The 18,808-nt window shown below is 43.9% G+C and overlaps 1 protein-coding gene across 2 annotated transcripts in view; it reads right to left on the bottom strand.

The window, feature by feature from the left end:
- VPS13D (vacuolar protein sorting 13 homolog D) overlaps positions 1-18,808 on the bottom strand; it is a 208,616-nt gene that overhangs the window by 126,545 nt on the left and 63,263 nt on the right. The window contains exons 31-39 of one of the 2 annotated variants that reach the window (XM_016205658.2): positions 18,394-18,527; positions 15,893-16,048; positions 14,267-14,477; positions 13,700-13,774; positions 12,291-12,497; positions 11,011-11,100; positions 8,476-8,616; positions 6,035-6,157; positions 3,607-3,681 (exon numbers count right to left, since the gene is read on the bottom strand). In XM_016205658.2, coding sequence (XP_016061144.2) covers positions 3,607-3,681; positions 6,035-6,157; positions 8,476-8,616; positions 11,011-11,100; positions 12,291-12,497; positions 13,700-13,774; positions 14,267-14,477; positions 15,893-16,048; positions 18,394-18,527 — 1,212 coding nt within the window. The remainder of the gene's footprint in view (positions 1-3,606; positions 3,682-6,034; positions 6,158-8,475; positions 8,617-11,010; positions 11,101-12,290; positions 12,498-13,699; positions 13,775-14,266; positions 14,478-15,892; positions 16,049-18,393; positions 18,528-18,808) is intronic. The other variant, XM_016205659.2, reaches the window with a different exon arrangement.

The following is an 18,808-nucleotide window of genomic DNA, read 5'->3' on the forward strand; positions in this document are numbered from 1 at the left end:
GGGAAGGCCACCCCCCACCCAACCTGGAGACAGTGCCCAAAATGGTCTCTTGGCAAAAGGGCTGAAGGGGGAGGGAAGAGGGCACGAATGGAACGCCAAGTACTCTGCTGCCTGCTGCGGGCCGACTCGCTCCTCCCTGACAGCGAGCTGTGAGGTGGGACTGCCCCAGCCCCAATCCTCCCATAATTCTTAGGGGCCTCATCTCTGCAGAGGGCATGAGAACCTAACTTGGTTGGAATCAAGAGAGAGAGAATGGGAAATGGATCCTGCTATTCCCAGGAAATATATTCTAAACAGGGAACCCAAACTGCAGCAAGACGCATCACAGCCACTTGATCAAGCTCTGCCCACACGCCCAAGCTTTAACGAAGTCTCCCCTACACAAAGTTCCACCTCAGTCATACTATTCATGTTATAACGAAATAAAGCCATGCCTCCAATGCCCGTACACTAATAGCTGGGAGTTTTTCCTCCCTGGAGAGTCAGAAATATACTAGCCACGCATCTGAAATGAACTTGTTAGCTCGTTCTTTGACACAGATACCACTACCGTGTGCTGGAAGGCAGGCACTACAGAGACTACAAAAGGAGCATAAAATATGGTTTCTTTTCACAGAACAGCTTCTAGTCAGAAAAACTGGAAAGAAACACTGATCAATACAAAACTATAAGAAACAGAATGCTAGGAAGAGTTGACCTGACAATAAACACTACAAAAAAATGAGAGGAGTGAGAGACCACATGGCCAGAAACAGCTGACAAAGGCTGTAAGTACGGGGCCCAGTTGCCCACACCCAGCTGCCCACACCTGGCCCACGCTGCTGGTCTAGCATGGAACAGAGGCTGCCGAAGGAAGGGCAACTGGCTGCCCTGACCAAAGGCCTAGGTCTCCCCTACGGGCCACAAGAAGAAAGGAGGAGGGGATAGCAGAAACCGCAAAGGCAGCAGCAACCAGCGCTGGAGCCTCCTGGCTGCGGTGCTCACACCACATGCACACTGGCAACAAAAAGGGGCACAGCTCTGGCTGGTTGGGCTCAGTGGTTGGAGTGTCAGCCCACGGACTGAAGGATCCTGGGTTCGATTCCGACCAAGGGTATGTACCTCGGTTACAGGCTCAACTCCTGGCCTGGTCAGGGCATGAGTGGGAGGCAACCATTCAATGTATCTCTTTCACGTCAATGTTTGTCTCTCTCTTCACTCTCTCTGAAAAGCAATGGAAAAATATCCTTGGGTGAGGATTTAAAGGGGGAGGGGGCACAGCCAGTCTCACTGTGTCCTGCTTTAAAGCGCAAAGACAGCCTGTGCAAGAGCAGGACGCAAACGGCCCGCAGCTGTGGAGGACACGGATCTCGGGGTGTGCATCTGCCGACTGAGAGCACTACGGCAAAATTAAAGTCACCTTCCAGGCCCCCGTGCTTCCTGTCAACAGGACTGGGAGGCAGCTGGGCCAGGCCCTGCTCCCCGGCCTCCTGAGCGAGGCGCAGGGCAGAGCCTGTAAAGGTGAGCGCCTCCCCTTTCCCTTCTTATCCTCTGATGGGCCTAGAAGTCAGTACTAGAAACACTGCAAAACAAGCAAGTTCAGGGGAAGGCGAGTTCCACTGGGTGACAACAGTGGCTCAGGGAAATCTGAGGGATGGCAACATGCCAGATGAATGAGTCGTCGACAGCGTGCTCCCACAATTCCGTGGTTAGTCTTCAGTGACACCCCCAAATAGCCACTCTGCCGAGAGCATCCCCATTTTTCCTCCCGAAGGCCTCACTGAGCTCCCAAGGTTTGCTTTAAAAAAAATAATATTCATCAAGCAGAAAATCACGGAGTAGCTGTGAGGCTGCTGACAAGAGCAGAGGGGGAGTAAAAATTTTAAGAGCCGTCTGCAGGGTAAACAGTCCTTCTTGTGGCACCTTGAGCGGCACCTCCGTCCATGAGTGCAGCTAGAGAGCCGCTTTATTACAGGGGATAGAGGGCCCGGAGGAGCAGAGGCCAGCTGTGCTTTCATATCCCACTGCAAGCAAGGCCGTGAGTTTCCATTTGCAAACTAGATTTAAAAAGAACAGGTGGCAAGTGGCTTTGATCACCCTGTAATACAGAATAAAGTGCTGGGAATCCATATAAAGATATTCACAAGTATATTACTCTGGAATTAAATAGCCTGGGAAGGCACACTGCTGAGGTCCCCGAGCTTCTTGTTTTGATTACACATACCAGGGGAGACTCCGGCAACCGACTTCTCCGATAACAAAACACAGGGAGTGCTCACAAGTTCAAACCCAGCAGCAGGGGACGAGTCTGACATCTCCTACACTAGGGTCCAAATCAGCTATGGATTTGCCTTTGGCAAAGCACCAGAGGGCAAAATTCCCAAGTCCATCAAAGAGAACGGGCTCCCTGGTGGCCTCAGAAAATCTGCCTCCAGCAACCAGGCCTAATTTCTTCCTGGGCTCAGAGAACCTGCAGCTCCTTCTGTCCAACTTCAGATTAAAATGACTCCAACTGAGGAAATTTCTACCCCGTGGACTCGTTTCACAGGGTAATCTGGCCACTATAAACAGGGTAGGTTTTCCTGCTATTTTAGCAGCCCAGCCTGTCAGAAAGGACCTGCTCTCTAAATCATAGGAAATAGATTAACGTTCCAGGCCTGCTACTAGCTAGTCACATGAGTGAAGGCCCTTCTTTAGTCTCTCTGAGGCTCTCTGTCCCCATCAACTAAATAGGAGTAACACTCTGCTTAGCCTGAAAGATTAAACAACAGACACAGAAAAGCTTAGGGTACAAATCCATGAATAAGTGAAGATTCAACCATGGGCTTTCTTTGTGAGCCATCCCCTAAAAATCCACCTCAGTAAAACCTTCCAGAAAAAAACCCATAGTAATATCCCAGTTCTGAACTCTGGGTAGAAGAAATTCAAATGGCTTTTTTTTTTTTTTTTTTAAATAAAAGACATCATGGCCCAGGCAGGACCTACTGTGAGCCAAGCACACACACAGATCATTCCGATTACATGCACGTCCTGGGGTTCCAATTCCTGCATGCCTGTGGTGTTTTCTATCATATCTACTGACCAAATTCTCAAGGAACCTTAAATGGTCAGAGACAGAAACAAAGGACATTTGATTTTCTGTCTCCTAAGCACCCCGAGTCACCACTAGAGAAGTTGAGGCGTGAGTCTAAGGGAGTATTTTCTCAGCTCTATTCCCCATCATCAGAGGTCCTGATCCACAAAGCCCCTTGCGTTACGGGCTAAATGTTCCCTAAACGTGCTGCACACAGACCGGCCACACTGCTTGGTGGAGGCTGGGTTTCTTCCAGTTACCTGCTCTTCGGTATGAGGGATCATCTCACTGACCCTAGGTGTTTCTGCATCATACCTTGTGGAGTTGACACCATTTCCACCGAGGGTTAAGGCGAATGCAAGAGACAGCATATGAACCAGCACATCACTTTCTTCTGACAGAAGGTGTCTCTCTGTTCACTAGTTGGAAATCTCTTTCCTGCTACTAAACCAAAGTACTCAAAGCTCGGTGCGCCCCCATTCACAGAAAATGGATGTACAAGGCAGTTCTTAAAAGAGGAAAGGCAAGCAAGCCCTCGCTTGGCTGTACTGTACCTCTAGCATAGATCTGGTGCTCTAGGTTAGTCAGACTGGCTGTGCTCCTAGTTCTAAGGTAGACAAGGGGGAGGCCTGGTGGACAGGAGAGACAAAGTTAGAGATGAGAATAAACACAGTGCATAAGAAGACTCACCTCCAAGCATAAGCATAAACAGAGAACATTACAGAAACGGCAAGCATCATGCAGTCATAGCAGCATTCCCTTCGGTGGTTACTAAGAGCCAAGAAGGTATCTGACAAAGTGAGCAGGCCGGTTTTTATACTGGCTTTTATTACAGAGGCATTGTCACAGAAGCAAGCTCCTTTTTTTCTCAATTGGGGAAAGAAAATGTATTCAATGTTCATTTGAACAGAATGACAAGCCTTTTGAGGATTTTTAATTTAAAGCAAGCATGTTCTTAAATGTCATAGAAAAGTCACCTAAGCCAATCAGTACAGATTTTAGGGGGAGAGGCTACGTTCCCTGAGAATGCTACTCCCTCAGGGGTCTCAAAAACTCAAGGGGAACAGCCTGTCTGTGTTCCAATGTTAACCATCTTTACAGTAAGGAGGTATCTCAAAGTGTTATTGATATTATAAATTAATCATGGCAGTTATTAGAATATTTATTTTTGAGATTTCCGTACAATGTCCTTGGGATACAAAACCAGTCAGTTCAGTAAGGTGCCAGGGCATCCAGGTTTCCCTGCAGAACTTCAGACCTTACTGAACAAAGTCAACAATTATGCCAAAAATGTGGCTATTTTCCTTTCCCTGCTAAAGAAACAGTGAGAAATCAGCAGCTCCCCAAGGCTGAACTTCATGTTAAGAATCTCCATTCCAAGGGCTCCCATGGAAGCTGCCCTGAGTAAAATGTACAGATCTGGGGGGAATGAGACTAAATATTCATGAATAAGACTTGAAAGTCTGTGGTTAGTTCAACAAGGCTCAAACTGACTGACTTTCTAAACAAATGCCCAACAATTATTTTAGTCGGTCTAAAGAGAGAATACAATCCTATTTGATTCACTGCCACCCAGGAATTTCCAATAAGAAAAGAGGTTTGGAAATTTAGGTATATTCAGTTATGTCTAATTTTTTAAAAAATTACACTTTTATAAGCTTAAGTAACCATAAAAATCTGTAAGTAAATAAAATCCAGCTTTAATTTAACAGAGGCACTTAACATAGGCAAGGCAGCTTGTTAACTTTAAAGAAAGAGGACTTTTTTCTTTCTTTCTTTTTTTAAAGGGCGGGGAGGGGGGAACAAGAGAAAACCCTGCCTTGGAATCCTGAAGATTAGGCCTTCCCAGCGTTTGCACTGACTGGATTTAAGACCCCCTGTATGAATGTTTTTAGAAACACACACTCCCTAAGACACGAGACATATTACAAAGATTATTTAGAGTCTTCTGGGTAGAATTCCATGCTACATTCTCTTGACACACAAGTTGGGAAGGTTAGAGGAGGAGCCAAAATGGAAGCTGATGACATCTGAAAAGCCCAGGCTCCTAAGCAATGACCTCGAGTCTCAGAAGCAACAGCCTGGGAATACAGAGGGCAAGCAGAGCTGACATTTCCTTGTCCCTCCTTCTAGAAGTACGAAGCAGATAGAAAGTACATTTATATGCCCTAAGGAGAGGCAAACCAGTGCAAATACTTCATACACTACGAAAATCCATCTCCCCGTGACACGTTTGCAGACCAGATGGAATATTTAAGTATTCATGAGCTATGTGAAGTCCAGCCAAGACTCCCAAAGAAACCACACTGAAAGAGCTGGGGCTGGGTTGAATTTGAATGACAATGGCTTGTGGAACAACTAAGGACCATGCAGTTGGCCATCACAATCTCCCCAGCTCTGAGGACATCAGCCCCACAGTGAGGCATTAACTAAGGAAAGAAAACATCGTTAGCAGAGAACAGACAGACTCCTCTTTCCTCAGGCGGCTGGGTGTTCAATTCTCTTATACTTGATGAACAGTACAGGGCCCCCTTCTAACAATTTGTTCCACATGGGATATCCTGCCCTCCCTCTCTTTAAGGATATATCCAATCTCTAGATTTAGAACACTGGACTGAAAAGATGTTTTTAAAAATCCAGTTAAGGTTCAATCAATGGGAATGCTTGGCCAGTAAAACACAAACTGAGCAATGGCTGATCTTGATGCATTTTCAGGGGTATCAGTCCCTGTGCAATGGCACCAGAATTTTCGAACTATAGATTGCAGGTCCTCTCTCTCCCACAAAGGTGAAATTGGAGCTCCTATTAAGAGTTGAGCATTTGGTGCCAGAAAAAGATCTCTCACAAAGACTAAAACAGAAGAGAAGACAGAATTTCCTGTTGGTTTTTCCATAGAAAATGATTTTGGATTTCTCAATGAAACATGGCTCTCTACAGGTCAACAGTGATTTAGTTAAAGACATTTTTAGAGCAAATTCTTACTTTGTCCAAAGCTTGGCGGATCCACTGAAGAGCCCATCCAGTCTTCTGATGTGGCTGAGTCCATTGCCTTGTCCTGTTTACAGTAATCTGCCATCCATGATTCCTTGGTACTTACATACTGGTCTAGAAAAAATTCCCCAAAGACATTTAGAACAGAAGCAGAAAATACTGAAGGCTCAAGTCCGGTCATTTCAAGTCAGTAAGTTTGTCCGCTGGAGGACCCCATATATCACTCAAAGAAATTAATGCTAACGAAACAACTATTAATGACCATAAAACGATACTACAATGAGAGAGGAGCTAAAACAAAGATAAACATAAAATTCTATGGGAGCACAGAACAAGGGCAGCTTTACTCTGTTTTGGCATAAGTGGAAGAGTACACACGGGATCTTGAGGGGGACCTCTGTTCTGGGACCCAGAGAATGAGTAGAGATTACAGTTTACCGATGGGATGAGGGACACAGGGACCTTCCAGGCAGAGAGAGCAGCATATTCTCTGCAGAGACTTTAAGACATGAAAGGACATGGCACATTCAAGGAACATTAAATACTCTGGTGTGACTTTGACACAATGTACTGAGGTAAGGACATAGCAAAGAAGTCTACAAAAGAGCATCACTTAGTGTGTATAGAGTGTGGAATCTCATGCTAAGCAACAGGGTTTAGAGACAAAAAAAGACCAATTTGGAGGCTGTTAGAAAACTACCCAGTCCGAGAGGCTGTAATCCAGAGGACAGGCCTCCAGCCTGGTCTTAAGCTTTTGAGAGGAGAACTACAATGGGGGGAGCAGGTTAACAAAATGATGACAATGTACCACGCCGGGGTGAAGACCTGGTAGACTAATTAAGGTACTGTACTGTTTTTTATTTTTACTTTTTAATCCTCACCTGAGGATATTTTTTCCACTGCTTTTCGGGGGGGGAGGGGGGCAGAGAAAGAGACATCAATGTGACAGAGATACATCAACTGGTTGCCTCCTGCACACGCTACGACCAGGGCCAGGAAAAGAGCCTGCAACTGAAGTGCGTGCCCTTGGCTGGAATCAAACCCAGGACCCTTCAGTCCGTGGGCTGACGCTCTAACCACTGAGCCAAACAGGCCTGGGCCAGGTATTATACTTTTGAGAACAAGAATCATTGATGTGTGGTTTTCAATTCTAATATTTGGCTATATAAGTGAGATTTATTTAAACACTAAGAGGTCACAGCAATGTTTCTGGGTTTCAGCACAGTATCAGGAATAAGGAAATGAAAATGTTAAATAAACAGCTTTACCACTGACAATAATGTCTTTTGGTAGATATTTTTAAATAGATGCTATTCGAAAATACCAATGAACGCTTTTGTTTGAGGTAAGCTCGTTTATTGTAGCTTTTCAAAGACTACCCCAAACTTTATCTAAACCTCCAGATGAACAGATTCTATAAGAAATAACATAGGAGTCAAAATAATATAGGAGGATCAACAAATAACACAGGAGTCAAAATAATATAGAAAAGGAGGATCAATAATATAGAATAGGAGGATCAATAATATAGAATAGGAGGAACATAGGATTTAAAATAATATAGGAGGACAAATTTACTATTACATAGGTAATATTAATATTCAGGCAAATTAGTGAATGAAATCTGATCATGTAAAACAATGGTTATGAAATTTGGGGGTCAACACACTTAGGGTCTTATTTCACTATACATTCCCTCCATCTTACTGACATAGAATAAGCCGATGGATATTCTGAGAGCTTCAATCCAACACACACACTGAAGGAAGTTCACAGTCTGCAACAGCATGTGCTATCTATCACTCAGAGATAACTACACTATCACCAAAAATCAGATTAGATGTGTAATTCCAACAGTGAGCGTGAGTTACATGATAAATCATGTATGAGTTTTACACAATATAAATACAAGCACAGAATGGTTCTGACTCACTACATCGAATCTAGGAATATACATTTCCATGTTGGTCAAAGAAACTTTCAGAACATGTACCATTAGCTTGGCAACCTCTAACAAAATGACATGATACTTGATGGGAAACAGTACAGGCAACTTACCCTGCTATAAAGACAAGGTCAAAATTACACCTTTTAAGAATTATTCAGTGACTTGCCCGAGGGAAGTGAATCTAAAGCCATTTCTAAAGCCCAGTGACCCAGCATGATGGGGAAGTTCATCATGGACACTGTGTTTCCCAAGCAGGCTACCTCTTGTTTGATGGCTGGTAGCATTAATTTGGGGTGCCAACCTTGGAGCACTGGGTTGAGAAGAATCATGAGGCTAGGCTAGGGTTTTCCAGGAAAGCAGCCATGATGCACAAGCAATGTCTTTTATGGGCCCAAGTATTTACTAAAGCAGGATTAATAGTCTTCCAGACAAGGGGCTTATGCACGGAAATTTGTCCATCTTCTAAGGACAACTTTCCACTCACCAATTAGCACTGAGGTGACATTGATGTCCAAACGGGTTTTGGCCTTGGCTTCCAGCTTCAGTCGCGGAGGGTGGAGACGACTAGCTGCCTGCTGTTGCCAGGATACAGTGCATGGCCAGGGCTCAATAAATGGCTCCCAGCCTAATAGAACACAGGAAATAAGACATCTGTTCAGCAGATATGAAGAGTTTATAGGGAAACACGGTTCACAAATGCTCAGCAAGGACAAACTACAGCTTAATAGCTTTCTACCTCCAATTTGACTTCACAATGAACGCCCCATCTCCAGCTACAGGTCAGCCCACAGATGTCTGTGCTATCGAGAGGGTACAAGCAGAAAAGCGTGCCTGTGCCCGACCACGGTCCTCCAGGGCTGGGAGGAGAGGCGCCTCTCTCCTTGAAGAGCAGGCCGAGCCTGTTTTCGATCCTCTCAAGATGGAAAAGGAATCCCAGACTCCGGATGGAAAAGTGGCATCAGCGCCGAAGTAACTATTACACTTGATTTTCCCACTCCTATCATGAACCCACTAGTTAAATAAATAGGTACACTTGGAAATTCATTAAGTTTTTCAAGTGGTTTAACTTAAAATGTCACATGTACAAAAGAAATATAAACAACATATACAGGGTATCCCCAAAAAATGTATGCACGCTTTAATAGCTGATAGCTCAATTTTGAAAATGAAATGTATTTTAATAAGCACTGCCTTTATAATTATTCAAAGTGTGTGTATACAATTTTTGGGACACCCTACATACATAGGTTAAAGAATAAAATTACCGCAAAACGCAAGTACCCACCATTCAGCTTTAAGAACTAGAAAATGACAAATGCCTTTGAAGCCCGTGAGCCACTCCCCTGTCTCGGGCCTCCCTCCCACCAACCCTCTCCATCCAACTCCCAGTGGCCATGATCTTGACTTGCTAATCATTTCCTTGCTCTTCTTACAGTTTTACCACACATGCATCCATTTCTTAAGAACATACTGATTAGTTTGTCCTGTTGGGGATCTTTACATAATAGAATCCAACTGCATGTATTCTTTTGCAAGTTTCTATTGCTCAACAACATATCTTTGAGATTCACTCAGACTGATGCCATGTAGCTGTGATACGTTTGTTTTCATCACTGAATTGTAATTCATTTAGGGAAATACCATAACCTATCCATGCTACTGCTGACAGTCATGGATTCCAGCTTTATTGCTATTAGCAAGAACACCACTGTAAGCCAATTTGTGCTCACTGCCTAGGACACACAGGCAAGAGATTCTCTGAGGAGAGACCTAGAAGCAGCATAATCCTGGGTTGCTGAGGACACTTACACTCAACTTGACTAGGTCTTATTTTCCAAAGTGGTTATACCAATTCTAATAGAGGGAAATAAGAATTCTATGGATCCTATAACATCACCAATACTTAGTAGTGTCACATTTAATTTTTGCAAGTCTGTTGGGTGAGGAAAATGGTACCTCACTGTGATACTTTTCAAGGCCAGTTAATTTTTAAGTTTTCTAAATATACTCAATCAGCCACAGATGAGCTGATTTGCTAATACAAATCCATTCATTAGCACTTAGTGACCTGTGTTCATACAACTTTAAAAATAAGCAATATCTGCTCTGAGAAAATAAATGATTATCAGAAAAATAGCTACCATATGCCCTGTTAGAGTTTCTCTCAAGTAGCAAGACTTGGGCTATTATTAGGTTACACATTTTGAACAATTAGGAAATGAGACTGGTACCTCTGAGTGAATCTGTAACAGAAAGGAAAACGTTAACTACAGAGAATTAAATGAGACGTGCTCTAGAACAATCAGCAGCAGCACAAACTGAGGCCTAATTTCCCACTGACAGCGAAGGGAGCAACCCCACGTCCAGGCTTCGAATGCACAGCACCACTCTGTGCACTTCGTCCACAGATACTAAAAACTCTCCGAGGGTGAAGAACCTCAGGGCCCACACCGCCCAGCCCTGGAGCAGGATGGTGCTGGGGGTCGGGTCGGTCTGTACCGGCCCTGCCTTGGTCTCCCCAGTGGAAGGAAAGAAACCTGGAAAGGCCTTGCAGGACATGCAGGTTTTGTGTGGCTGGAAGAAGAGCCTGCTCTGACAGGCTGTGTTACTTCAGGGAGGAGGGAAGGCAGACTGGACACAATCACCAACTCAGTCCTCCAGTAAACGAGCAGGGCCGTGGGGAGTGAGGGGCTTGAAATTGAAAATGGTCATGGCCGTAAACCTCCCTTGAAATTTAGCTACTCTCAGGGCCAGCAGATGATCCTGCAGGACTGAGCAATTTCATGTTCTAGAATAAGCTAAATTTCAAGATCAAAAAGAATTAACTATCAAAACGGCTTTTTAAATAATTCAGTTGAATCAGCAAAGGGAAAAACCTCTATCATTTGTGCTTATGCAGCCACTTGTTTTTCATCTTTCCCTGCCCCGGCCCACCCCCTTTCCCTCATGTAAAATTTATGTAGAAACAGGCCCAGGCAAATATTTTTTAAATCCCACAATAATATATGCTTAAACTGACCTGACAGAGCCCGGTTGTAATAATCTCCAGAAAGGGTGAAGTGGGCGTAGCCTTCAGGGCTAGTTCTCAGATGCTGAAGAAAATTCAGACCTGCAATGAGAGCCAAGCTTACTGCAGAGCTGGGGCTGAGGTGACCAAAACTTTCTACTGCAGACAAAGCCCACTGAAGAGATGTATGCTAGTTACAGCTCATACTGGTGTTCTCACATGAGAGCATGCGACAATGTGATTCTTTGTTTTCACAGATTTCTTTGCATGATTTTTGATTTTTAAAATATTGCATTAAAATATTATTTCTCTTAATTACTGAGTTTTAGGCACCCTTTAAATGTTGTGGCTGAGACAAATGCCTCCTTTGTCTCTCTCAGCCCCAGCCCCAGCCCCAGCCCCCAGGTGTATCTGAAGCCTGTGGGAACATAAAGAACATATTTCTACCTGAGACTCTGAAAAGAAGGTACAGTGATGAGAGTAGTCATGTCCTAATAAGTATCAGCTCAGATATTTCAGATTACCATAGAAAAACAAGAAATAATGGTGCTCTGCAGAACAGATACTCATGGAAATAGTCCAAGTCCCAGTTGCTAGTTTTAATCATGTGCCCTCAGAGTGCCCAGAGCATAGGAAAAGGAAAACCTCCACAGTGTGGAAAAGGTCAAACTAAATCCCCAGAACCAACTTTCTTTGAAGGGCCTAGAGGCTGGCAAGATCAAAACAACGGGAAATTAAAAGTAAACACCGCAGGGAGATGTTCCTTTACTCTCCTCAGCAGCCTCAACCAACTCGGCGTACAGTGCGCGACAGGCTAACACACCCCGGCCCTAGTCCCCACTCAGGCGGCTCGCAGGCCGCACCCTTCTCCCGGCCCTACGGAGGGGACTCTGAGGTGACCATTTTAATAACACTGTGTTTTTTATTGTCAAAAGATATATAGAGCAGGAGCATTCTTTTCTGACCTTGTATTTTAAGTGCCTTTAATAACACTACAATATCAGACATAAAAACATAAACAAAATAGAGAGATCAGGAACTATTTAGCTAGAGCTGTTAATATAACAGAAATTTTGTCAATGACAATTTCAATTATTCCCCAGCTATAGGCTGAAGGCCACATATGGCAAATAAATGACATTTCTGTAAAATACAAATAACGAAGAACATATGTAAAACCACTGTCTAAATATTCATCCATACTACTAAGCAGAGGAGGGCACGAAAACACAAAAAGGCCCCGAATCACTGGAAGTCTCCAAGAGGAGTCCAGAAATCGGGAGAACACTCACGGGAAAAGGTGAGCTCGGCAAGAGGCACGTCACGATCCATGCAGTCATCGATGAAACAGATGCACATGCTCTCTGCTTTAATCTCCACGCCCGAGATCAACTGAGCTGGCAGCGTCCCCTGGCTCTCCCGGCTGTTAGAGGCCAGGGAAAGAGACTTCAGAGGTTCGGCATTCTTAAACAACCAACTTGCTGCCTTTTTCAATTGGCCTTCAAAGAAATTAAAAGGTGATCAGTTCAACCAGTTCCCACAGCTACTCAAGCAACTCACAGAGGAACAGAGAAAGGGTCTAGGGACCTACTGGAAAACTCAAGAGAACCTTGATCCAGATGTATTCTTAGACATAAAAAAGAAGAAATAGCACAGTAATAGGAACTCTGCTTTTAGGCAAATAACAAGGCCCTCTGTTGCCTTCTACTCAATTTACTACATCTTTCATGGTCTGGCTCAAAATGCCTCCAGAAAGCCACCTCTCCTCCACTATGACATCTGTTGAAGAAGAGAAGAGAAAACAGAACCCAAATGGGTGCTGCCTGGACTTAAGTGCTTAACCTTCACTACACAGTCTTTCATACACTGATCTGCTGCCTTGTCACTGTTCTTAAAGGTCTTATTTTGTACATACTCAATCTTCTCAATCAATCACAAATTCCTTCAGAAGGGACTACACATAGAGAAATGGAAAGAGAGAGCATACACACAAGTATAAAGAATGGGATAAAATACAGCTTTATTGTATTTCTCTTTTTAAGAGAAAGAGACACGGACAGAGGTGGGGAGGTAGTGTGATGCGTGGAAAGAACACAGGCAGACCTGCCTTTAAACCCAACTCAGCCCCTCACTAACAGATGACCTCGGACAAGTTTCCTTAGCCAGTTTTTCCATCGGAAGTGGAGATAATGCCTACCTCCAAGGGGTTTGCAGATTCAACAGGAAAACATGGGGTTGAGCATACAGGGGCTCAATAAATGGCCACAACTGTCAGTATCACCACCATTGCCACCAGCACGGTAACAATGCCTAACATCTGCAAAGCACTTACTGTGTGTCAGGCAGTTTTCTAAGTGTTTCCCATAGACCAACCTATTTATATCAAACCTCCACAGGAAGTCCTCTTATCTCATTTTATTGATAAAGTATCACTGGTACAAAGAGATTAAGTAACTTGCCCAAGTCACTAATAAGTAGCCAGTAAGTGGCTGAGTAACGATCTGAACCAGGCAGTCAGTGCCAGAGCCCACATTCTGATCCACCATTGAATATTGCTGCTCATTGTCTGGCCCACGGAAGACCAGAGAGGGTCTCCAAGATGCCCTCCAGCCCTCTCGAGTCACTCTGTGGGACTAGGGGAGGAAGTGGAAAGAAGCAGAGTATCAAGATAAAAACAAAATATGGAGACACATTCAATTACCTTGACACACAAAAAGAGCCTTGCGACAATCGTCCATGCTGAATCCCAGCTCTTGCAGTCTAGCCAGCTGCAATTCTAGAAAAAAGGGCATATGATTTTTATTAATAACTGTCAATTAATACAGACTAATTTAAGAAAAAAATTCAGAAACTGGTGACTAAAACATTTCATTTCTCCAGGCAAAAATGGGCTCTCAGTTGAAGTCTTTTATCAAGTGTACCCTGAAAATGTTAGGAGCCTTTTTCTGTATATTGGCTGTGTTTTTAAAAGCTTAAAACTGAAACTTAGTATTATTTACATAACTTTGGAGGAAAATTCAAAGTTTAAAACTAAATCTTAGCATTACCCATATAACTATAGAAGAAATCATAAAAAGAAATAAAGCATAGGCTAGAACAGTTGGTTTGGGCTGTTAAAATTTTAAAAATTAGAGAGGCATATTTAGGCTCAAAATTATACTTAATGACATACAATTATACTCTGAACTATTAAACTGTGCAAAAGTAAGAGTTAAAAAGAAGGTCAATTATTAGGAAGATGAAGTAGGTTTTATAGTTAACCACGTACCCAAGACAGGATCTAAGGTATGTCTGGTCCCTTCTCTGATTTCTTCTCCAACTCGCGATGCACTGGAAAGGCAACTGCTAACAGAGCTGGCCTCCAAGGCCACTGTGTCGGGCACTGCAGCATTAGCTTGCTCTGGGATGGATTTTGCGATGGCAAGAAAGAGCTGGACATCATTGTAGGAGAGTCTGATGTCCAGGGCCTGTAACTGAATCTACCAAAATTGAAAAGGTGGCCGCTTTTAAAGTTGCATTTGGTTTTGCATCTAGACCTCTTATAGGTACAGTTCCTAACTCAAGATTCAGAAGTCCAACAAGGTACTACACTCAACAATTTTTTTTTTTTTTAAATATGTCTTTACTGATTTCAGAGAGAGGAAGGGAGCGAGAGAGAGATATAAACATCAACGATGAGAGAGTCATTGATCAGCCACCCCCTGCACGCCCCCCACTGGGGATCGAGCCCACAACCCGGGCATGGGCCCCAACCGGGAGTCGAACCTCAAGCTCCTGGATCCTAGGTCGATGTTCAACCACTGAGCCACGCCCAGCCAGGCTCAACTTCTCATTTTGAAGACCGTAAAGATCGTGATATTAAGTACAAATAGCCATGAGGTAAGGTGTCTCAGCTATGAGGTCAAATGTTCATAAAACTGTCCCAAATAAAACATACTAAGCAAGGAAAATTACTAGAATTAATAATTCAGTAGGATGACTTTCCTACAAGTATATTAATCATTAAAGCAGAGGACCACAGAATGGCTGTAAGGGAGATAAGAACACCTATCCATAACATTTTGTTAAGCCATTATGCTTCATGTTTTTAAAATCTCTGAAACAAAATAACCAACTAACAAAATTAACTCTTCTTTATTCAAACAGAACCTTACATGATTCGAGTTCCACACTGTTTCCTAAAATCTGGTCTTCCTCAGAGATTGGCAACATAGCTACCACAGGTAAAAAGTTGCAGAGACACCAACTCCAGTCCACTTTAAACTGGGATGACTGAATGTCTGTGTATGGTGCTTTATTTACTTACTTATTTTTAATTTTTATAAAGGCTGAAAATCAGAATTGCTTTTCTCTCTCTTTCAGGCTCCTTTGGTTCACATGGAGTAATTAATCATTCCCCCTCCACCAAAGAAATGAAACACCAGGTTCTTGAGCCTCCCTCGTCCAGCCTACCCTCCTGTTCTTCACCATACACCCCCAGCTCCCCACACCTCCTTATTCTTGAGAGCCCTTGCTCTGTCTCACACTTCTGGGACATTTCCACCCGACTTCAAGGCTTCCTGACACAAATGCTCTCCTTCTCTGCCTACCTACCCCACCCCTCCGCTCAGACACACCCACACCTGACCTGGAGTTCCGCCCACAATGCACAGTCCTACCTGCGCTGAGTTCTGCCTTCTGTAAACTTTTATAGAATACAGAACTTCAAGATTATACCAGACAACTGAAAGGTCTCTTATCCGCCATAAGACAGCAAGAACAGAGACCATGTCACTTTTATTTTATATTTGCTGAAGGATCTGAAACGCTGTTGGGCCCAGCAGAGTGCACAGTAGTCCAAGCTCAGGAAGTGCCTGAGAGTGCACCAATGTGTCATGCAGGTATTCATCTTTACCTCCAGGATCGGTGGGAAATCTGTGCTGTTGAACGCATCCATCAATCCTGAACTGTTCTGGTAAGAAGAATTCCCCACCAGCTCCACTTGAATTTGTACTGGATCGACAATTGAAAGGGCCGTATCATGCTCATTCCCCAGTCGGCACGAAAACACCTAGAGAATGAAATGCAATATGGTAGAATTAATGTCTGATTTAGAAAGAGCCTCACCATCAGCAGAAAAAGAGACTATCTCAGAAGCAGTCAGCTCTATACTATCTCCATACCCACAACAACCGCCGAGATGCTGGGAAGAGGGAGTCTGGTACTTCCTGCACTGCCCAGAGCATGTATAGTGGTGCGGTTTAGCAACACATAACAAAAGGGGGTTTAGCAACACATAACAAAAGGCTTAAAATGCTCACACCCTTTGAGCCAACAATTCTACTTCTTTCTAGAAACTAGCCTCAGGAAATAATGCAAAATATAGAAAAATTCACTGAACCATTATTTAATAGTTAATGAAAACAATTAAGAGCAAACAAGGTTTTATCACTCAAGATGCACATCTACTCAATGGAATATTATGCAGCCATTTAAAGTGACAGTTAAAAAAGGCCACATGAAATACAAGAAGATAGTCACAACATAGGTTATGTGGAAAAGCAGCCCAATAAATTATGACACCATGACTTTAAGGAAAGAAACATATCAAAGTGTCAACAGAAATTATTTATGGAGGGATAGGTGGTTTTTCCCCCTTCCCCCAATTTTATGTGCTATAGCTATTACTTTCATAGTTAAAAATAACAACCTATTCTAAGACGAACTATTCTAAGAATAACTCCTATTCTAAGACCAAATTATTTTGTACATCCAAGGAGAAGAAAGCATTCACATTGGCCTCCGCTGATCCTTCCCCGGCCCTTTTTTGGGCATTTTCTAGTGCTCCTGAAAAACACGTCTGACACCAAGGTCCTCTGCCATACTTAAAATTGACTCCTTTTGATTTCTTTATAAGTTTGCCCTCAATGATGCACCAAGGAGGTCCTATGATTCAGATTCAACTGTGCTGCCTAAGGAACAAGACTGAAAGGCGTTTCCAGGAATCTCAAATGTTTGGCCACGTAGTTCTCCTAAGACTCTGGAGCAGAAGAGTTTCATTTTCCTTTCTTCTTCAGGGGCTTCTGCTACACAAAACCCAATTGTACCTAACAGTCCATTAATCAATCACCAAGCGTTTCCATTCAAAGCTGGTATTGTGGTGGCTTGGAGAGCAGATGAATTGCAATTTCATGATCAGCTCACATCACACCAGCACGTAAATCCTTCCTCTCAAACTGAGGTTTCTTTACACAAGAGAAACAAGTGGTCAAGAAGTAAAATCCCTACAGGTTTTAATCAGCTGGCTCTGACCAGAAGGAAAAGTACCATATGAGGTTGACCGTGAAAATAGGTTTTGCTCATTCAACTTCTGAATGACATCCCTGGAAAGAACAGGGCACAAAAAGTTCCGTCGTAAAAGGAAAGGCAGAGGTGAGTAGCCCTGGCCCAGCACTGCAGCACTGGGGCAAAAGGAATGTGAGCTGAGGGGGGCGAGGAGCACTGGACGGAGGGAGCGATCTGCCTTATTTCCCCATCTCTCTCCACAGCCCTGGCTTAGGAGCCAGACTGCTCTGGTTTCTACTGTGCAGCAGAGCTTCCAGCTACAGGGGCCACTGCAGTGCACTTTATCTCCTTCAGATTAATCAGGGCCTGAAGCAACACGGCTCACACCTTCAGGTCATGCATGACTCTCCAGAGTTGTCCCTTTATAGATCAGATATTCCTGAAAGGTGAGACATGAAATCCTGAACACCTTTTATAACCAAGTTTCCATGACCACCAAGCCCTCGGTCTTCACAGAAACGAGCAGTCACTGTAGGGAAGGGGGAGTCAGGGGAAATGAGGACCACTTTCCCACCTTCACAGATATGCTAGGACTAGACCTGCAGAACCAGAGGACACAGGAGGGAGCCTGGCAGGGTCATGGGGACTGAGAGAGTCTCCTTGAACTTCTTGAGGGAGGGGGTGTGTAGGAGAAAGAGGGAAAGTCCTTCCGCACATTTACGGCCTGATGTTGGAGGACTCAATTCACACAGCAGAATAAGCTGGTAGATTTGAGAAGAAAATGAGAAGAGGGCAAAGATCCTCCAGTTCCACTAATTATTTCCCCTAATGAAAGGTTAGGAGGTAAAATTCTCTTCCAGCTGCTTTTCTCCTGAGCCAAACATGTAGTCTTTTTTTTTTTTTTTTTAAATATATCTTTATTGATTTCAGAAAGAGGAAGGGAGAGGGAGAGACAGAGATAGAAACACCAATGATGAGAGAGTCATTGATCGGCCGCAGCCCGCAACCCTGGCATGTGCCCTGACTGGGAATCGAACCCCGATCTCCAGGATCCTAGGTCAATGTTCAACCGCTGAGCCACGCCCAGCTGGGCAAACATGTAGTCTTTAGATCAATACACAGATTTCTTACCTCGATGCCAAACAAACTTCCTGAAAAGGGGCGATCCACAAATCGGGGCTTATAGGTGAGCACCGTGGTGCCTTTGAGAATGATGGCGTTGGTGTCGAAACAGGACACGTCTTCCACGACCACAAACTCTGTACCTAGAAAGGACAGCACCATTAACCAAGCCCAAGGGAAGCTGAAAAGTACAAGGCTGTCAAAATCTAGGCAGCCAGCATGTCCACCAGGGGGGACATTAACCAGTAAGATTTGTTCCCCAGGGTGTCAACACTCTCCTCCACCGTCTCCTAAACAAATCCTGTCTCTGGCCAGGCACTGCTGAGCCAATAGAGCCCTGCACAGGCAGAGACTGGATGCAGTTTCTCTCTATTGAATGTATTTTTAATCTAAGTCTCCTGGGAAGACTACAGATATTCGGAAG

Source organism: Miniopterus natalensis, chromosome 9 (genome assembly GCF_054644295.1).
Source record: "Miniopterus natalensis isolate mMinNat1 chromosome 9, mMinNat1.hap1, whole genome shotgun sequence".
Classification (NCBI taxonomy): domain Eukaryota; kingdom Metazoa; phylum Chordata; class Mammalia; order Chiroptera; family Miniopteridae; genus Miniopterus; species Miniopterus natalensis.